Source organism: Orycteropus afer, unplaced genomic scaffold, assembly GCF_000298275.1.
Source record: "Orycteropus afer afer isolate SDZICR_OR568_19922 unplaced genomic scaffold, OryAfe1.0 scaffold00134, whole genome shotgun sequence".
Classification (NCBI taxonomy): Eukaryota; Metazoa; Chordata; class Mammalia; order Tubulidentata; family Orycteropodidae; genus Orycteropus; species Orycteropus afer.
This window is the reverse complement of record NW_006921721.1, coordinates 2,628,612-2,634,192: the sequence shown is the minus strand read 5'-3', so window position 1 is coordinate 2,634,192 and position 5,581 is coordinate 2,628,612. Positions and strand designations below refer to the sequence as shown.

Here is a 5,581-nt window from a genome sequence, read left to right as displayed (position 1 = left end):
AACAACAACAACAGTTGCAATGATGGCCTTGAACATGCTGGTAATTTGAGGATGATGCAAGACTGCATGACATTTCATTCTGTTGTACATGAGGTTGCCATGAGCTGGCATCAATTTGATGGCAGTGATTGATCAATCAATCATTGGATCTATCTATCGATCATGTCTATATTTTCCACAATGAACATATATTCATAAAAACAGAAAAATACCATGAAACAAAAGATTTATTAAAAATTGAAGGCTTCTGAAAGGTAGGAGTTCACCAGAGAGCTTTGCCTAATGACTTCTCTCAGTATACTGTAAATGGTATTGCCATAGCCACTGTGTGGTAAAGGTATGAAATAACAGCCACACACTCAAATACCATTATATGTCACTTTATTGAGGGAATTATGCTGCTACATGTTAATACTATTCACTTAATTACTTTTCATTATGTCAAGCAAGACTCCAAAGGCCACAAGTCATGAATTACACAATTACTTTCTCAGATATACAGGAACACAAAAATCAAATACAAAGAATTTTTCGAGGTTCAAGTGAATATGAAGATTGTCTTTTAGTTTCTTGGCTGGACATTCCCTCCACCCCATCATAAGGTGGCCATTAAGGATCAGGAAGTACAGAGGCATGGAAGAAGGACAAAAATGTACAGTGTAAACAAGCGAAAACAAAATTTTCTAGATTTTATCTTCAAAGTTTCAAATCTTTTTTTTACTTTTTGCACCAAAAAAGCTATCAATACTTTTCATTCCACTCTTGTCAACTTTAGCCAAAGCCTTCTGAGCTGCAGTCATTTTGCTATTTTTCTGTTAATGAAAATAAGAGGAAAAACTGTTATGAATGTAACATTTATAAATCACATGTGCAAATCAAACAAGACTGTGCATCTCTCGAGGTTTATTGAGAGGTAAGCCTTCACTGCTAACACGCCTCATAAGGGAATGATTATGAAAAAGAAGGACAGAATTCAGACCTAAGAGACAGAATATGTTAAAAGAGGCAGAAGACAAAACTGCCACCTTCTGAGGAGTAGAATGTTACACCAATGGTCTACTTGAGGGGGAATAATTCTGGAGGGCCATTAAGTGCAATAGCACCAACAATGGAACTGACACAGACTGCAATTCAAACTGCATTGTCAGAGGGAGGAATTACAGCCTTGTATTACCACAGGATGAATAATTCACACCAATTTACCATTTGATTTTATTCACACACTCTATGGAAAACAAGGACAACAATATTATGTTCCAAAGATGACCTGTATTGCAAGGCATCCTGGGAGTGGCAGAACTGCTGCTCCATTTTTCCTCTAACAAAGGAATGCTTTTGAAAAAGCTGACTCCAAATAATTCTGTCCTGTACATTTCTATCTCTTTCACAACTTGCTTAGAACAATAGTGGATGGAAACTGGTAAAGGGGGAAAAAAAAATCATCAGTCTCCCTGGGACTGTATAACAGAATCACTGCCAAAGTATCTTTTAAGGCTACAGTATATGATCTCGTGCTCTTCCTTCTTATAATCTGTCACTCACAATTTAATGGGCTCATTTTTTGGCTAGACAGTGAAAACTGACAGTCTCTTTCAGTCAAGCTACCCGACACACTTTACTGACATCTTGGTCCAACCCCCACTTCACTGTTGTTATTCCCAAGTGGATACAATGGGGAGTGGCACTTAGAAGGGTGGGACAGAAATAATGCTCTCAGAGAAGCCCAGAACATCCCTGCTAACAAAGAGCACTGAGACAGCTGGCTAGTTAGCCACATCTCAAGTTGAAGCTTCCTTGACACCATGTGCCAAAATGAATTACATATAAATTAAACAATAATTAAAAAAAAAAATTAAACTCTAAAGGTAGATGTTAAATGTTAAAATGTAACTGGAAGATTCAGACTTTATCTTGGGATGGGCCAGATCTTTCTAAGTATAAAGACAATGGTAAAATCATTAAGAAAAGCAATTTTTATACTTCATCCTCAGGAAATTTAAAACTGATAAAAAGTCAAAAAGAGTAAAAACTATTGGACAATTATTTGTATCTATATACCATGAAAAGTGTTAATAGGCTTAATTTAGAAGGAGCTCTTAGAGTCAACAAGAAAAACATTACTTTTCCAATATGAAAACAGGCAAGGGATTAAAAAAAAAAACAACGCAACGCACTGCCATCAAGTCAAATCCGATTCATAGGGACCCCTCCCCTTAGGTTTCTGAGGCAGTATCACTACGGAAGTAGATTGCCCAACCTTCCTTCCGAGGAGTGAGTGGCTGGTGGTTCCTTCTGGTTAGCAGTCAAGTGCCTTAGGCACTACGCCACCAGAGCTCCTAGGCAAGGGATATGAACCAATAATTTTAAAAACTGCAAACAGGCAATAAGCATTTGGAAGCTAATTAGTTGTAAACTAATTAGCAAACTACTTTGACAGGCAAAAATTTTCAAGAATAAAAATAACACTCACTCAGTGTTATCAAACATCAAAATGAATATTCACCAGCAATAATGGCTGAGAGTACAAATTTTATTACATATTTGGAAAGCATTTTGGCTACATATACTTCAATACTTATGAAAGACTTCATCTTTTCTGAGCTCCTACTCTGACTTCTAAATTGTGTCTAAAGAAGTAATCAGAGGTGCAGGCTGACTATAAACAAGAATGTTGATCACTTCCTTATAACAAAAGTTTTTTAAATGTGAAGTTATCTATGTGGCCAAAAATAGGAAAATGATTAAGTGAATTATATTCCATATGAAGAAAAAAAAATAACATGCACTTAAATATTGTGAAGCTATTAAAATGTTTTCAAATATTTCACAATATAAGTATTTTTACAATATAATGGTAAATGAAAAGGAAAGAACTAAAAACCATATAAATATTACAATGGCAATTTTAAAAGCTCTGTGCGTATGTGTGTGTATTACATGCATAAAATCCAGGAAGAAATAATACCAAAACATTTGCTAAGGCTACTGCTTAATAGTGGATTAGCAGTTTTGTTAGCATCATTTCTGGGAAGGTTGGCAAAAACATTACCTGTGCTGCACCCTCCCTTGCCCCACCCTACCACACTATGAATACCTAGCAAAGTTCAGGCACACACTTGCTGCGTTTATTACATTTCTTTGATTTGTAAGAAGTCTTCATTGCCATTCAAAACTTCGAATTAATCATTATACCAGAGAAATACAAGTCACCCGTTCTGCATAGCCAGAACTGCGGAAGCATCATGCAGTGGCACCCAGGCGCACAGTCAGCATGCCAATGCCCTATGCCCTGGACACACGTACCTTTTCAGTCTTCAAATCTTTAGTGTTAAACTTAGTATAATCTTCTTTTGCTTCTACGGGCTCATCAGATAACTTTATTTTCTGCAACGTTAGAGGAGTGAAGTGATGTAAAACGTCACCTTGATGCTTAAATCAAGTCATTTTAAAAAAAACAACAATTATGTGCAATTTGGACCCAGCACTCATTTCAAACAGAGGCCAAATGGAGCAGCAGACACTGCAAAGGGCTTGGAATTTTACAAGTCTCTCACAGTTTACCAATTATCTATGGAACTAAGGTACAATGAGATGGATTGACACGGTGGCTGCAATGATGGGCTCAAGTATAGCAGGGATTGTGGGGCTGGCGCGGGATTGGGCAGTGTTTCTTTCTGCTGTGCATGGGGTTGCTATGAGTCAGAAACGACTCGACGGCACTTAACAACAACAACAAGGTACATCCCATTTCCCAGAAGTGGACTTGGTGATGTGGGCTATGATTGGGTAGCTAGAGGACCCAAACTGTCAGATAGTCTCACAACACTAAAGACACACTGTATATGCATCAATGTATGGCGAGAATCCAGTGACTGCTGACTGCCAGGACTGTGTGAGTGGTGAAAGCAAGGCAAAGTGGTCACAAGGGAAAAGCCCCTCTTGGGGGCCAAGTGCCAGCCTGAACCTCACTCTAGGGCTGGTTAAAGCCCACGTATGAATACAGGGATGATGCCATTAGATTATTACCAACTTTGAACAGCTGTGTGTTCTTCCCTCCTGTTATTCAATTATCTCATTTCATCCACACAAGAACCACCTTGCAAAGCAAGCAGTCAGCAGGAGTGGGAAGCACAGAGAGGTAAATGATCAGCTTAAGGTCACCTCAGAGAGGATTTGGAGCAAGACCTTCATTTTTGACAACTGCTCTTTCCATTAGATGCAATGACAATGAAGTCAAACGTTTACTTAATATTTCACCTCTAACATGAATGTTTTGTACCAGTGAATAAGGGAATCTTGCCAGAAATCATACGGTGGCCTTAATGTTCACAATACAGAACAAACTGTGATACCAAACCAAAATCAAACCAAACTCACTGCCATCAAGTCGGATCTGACTCACAGGGACCCATCCTTGGGTAGTTGGTTGCCCAATCTTCCTTCGAAGGAGTGGCTGGTGGGTTTGAACCGCCAGCCTTTTGGTTAGCAGTCAAGGGCCTTAGATATACCTACTAAGAAAACATACCATAAGCAGGTAGTTAAGTATGGACGTTTAAAATGGAGAACTGACTGCACTGTGGTCATAACTCAGATTTTTATGGGTTGACAGGACCCAACATAGATCTGTCCTAGGAAATGCAGACTTGTTCCTAGCTTCACTTTTCACGCCCAAGATTTTGCTAAACCAAGAACTGGTAGAGCTGGTGATAAAAGATGCACAGCATGCGTAGCACAGGGAAAAACCAACATGTCTTAAGATTCTTCACTGTAGTAACAGAGGGGCATCCTGGGAATGAATGTACCATATACTGTGGGAAACCTTTTCTTGGTCACATGGCAGCCTCTAGCAAATAAAGCGTTAAAAGAAAAAATAGGTGTATCACGAATGGGTTATCTACCAGCCCAAAGTGAAAGCATATACACAACTTTGTTAAGAACACATGTTTCTATTTAAATAAAGATAGCAAAGGGTGTATAGGTGAGGTGTATTTTCACTAGGCAGGTATCTTCAACCAGGAGAGTGGAACTCACAGCTAATAATGCTACAACATTTTCAGAACACCAAAAGCTTTAAGTCATGAGGATGTTCCCTTCTTTACCAATGGAAAAATGTTTCTAATATAGATGTCACTTTAACAACTTGAACACTGTTTACTTTTTGCTGACAAATCACATAAAAAATCTTCATAGCGAGAGTTTAAGATGAAATATACTTATACATATAAAACGTTTTGCAATATGACTGATTGGTCCAAGTGTTTCCATGGCTCACTCCTAAACGAGATCCCAGTCTAATGAAAAAGAACATGATTGTGGCAGTGTTGTGCCCAGGTTATGAAGGAGCTGCTCGGTGAGAGAAGTATGCTAACACACGACAATGCAAAAGCAATAGGAGAGTTTACTAGCTAACTTAATTTAGGGTCCTTGCCCTTACCAAATCAGTGGCTTGAGCAAAAGATCCTGTGCCCCGGTACTTTCACAAATTTATGGAAAAATATGGGGTGGAGCAGCACCAGGGCGAGAGGGTACAGATGATTGGTTGTTACTAAGGGATTTAGGGCAGTGACCTAAGATGTTGGGG

The 5,581-nt window shown here is 38.7% G+C and overlaps 1 protein-coding gene across 1 annotated transcript in view; it reads right to left on the bottom strand.

Moving 5' to 3' along the window:
• Positions 1 to 704: 704 nt before the first annotated feature.
• The window catches only part of RNASEH2B (ribonuclease H2 subunit B), a 118,263-nt gene continuing 113,386 nt past the window's right edge, over positions 705 to 5,581 (bottom strand). Inside the window, exons 10-11 of the mRNA XM_007945245.1 lie at positions 3,304 to 3,384; positions 705 to 812 (exon numbers count right to left, since the gene is read on the bottom strand). Of these exons, the coding sequence (XP_007943436.1) occupies positions 705 to 812; positions 3,304 to 3,384 (189 nt within the window). The remainder of the gene's footprint in view (positions 813 to 3,303; positions 3,385 to 5,581) is intronic.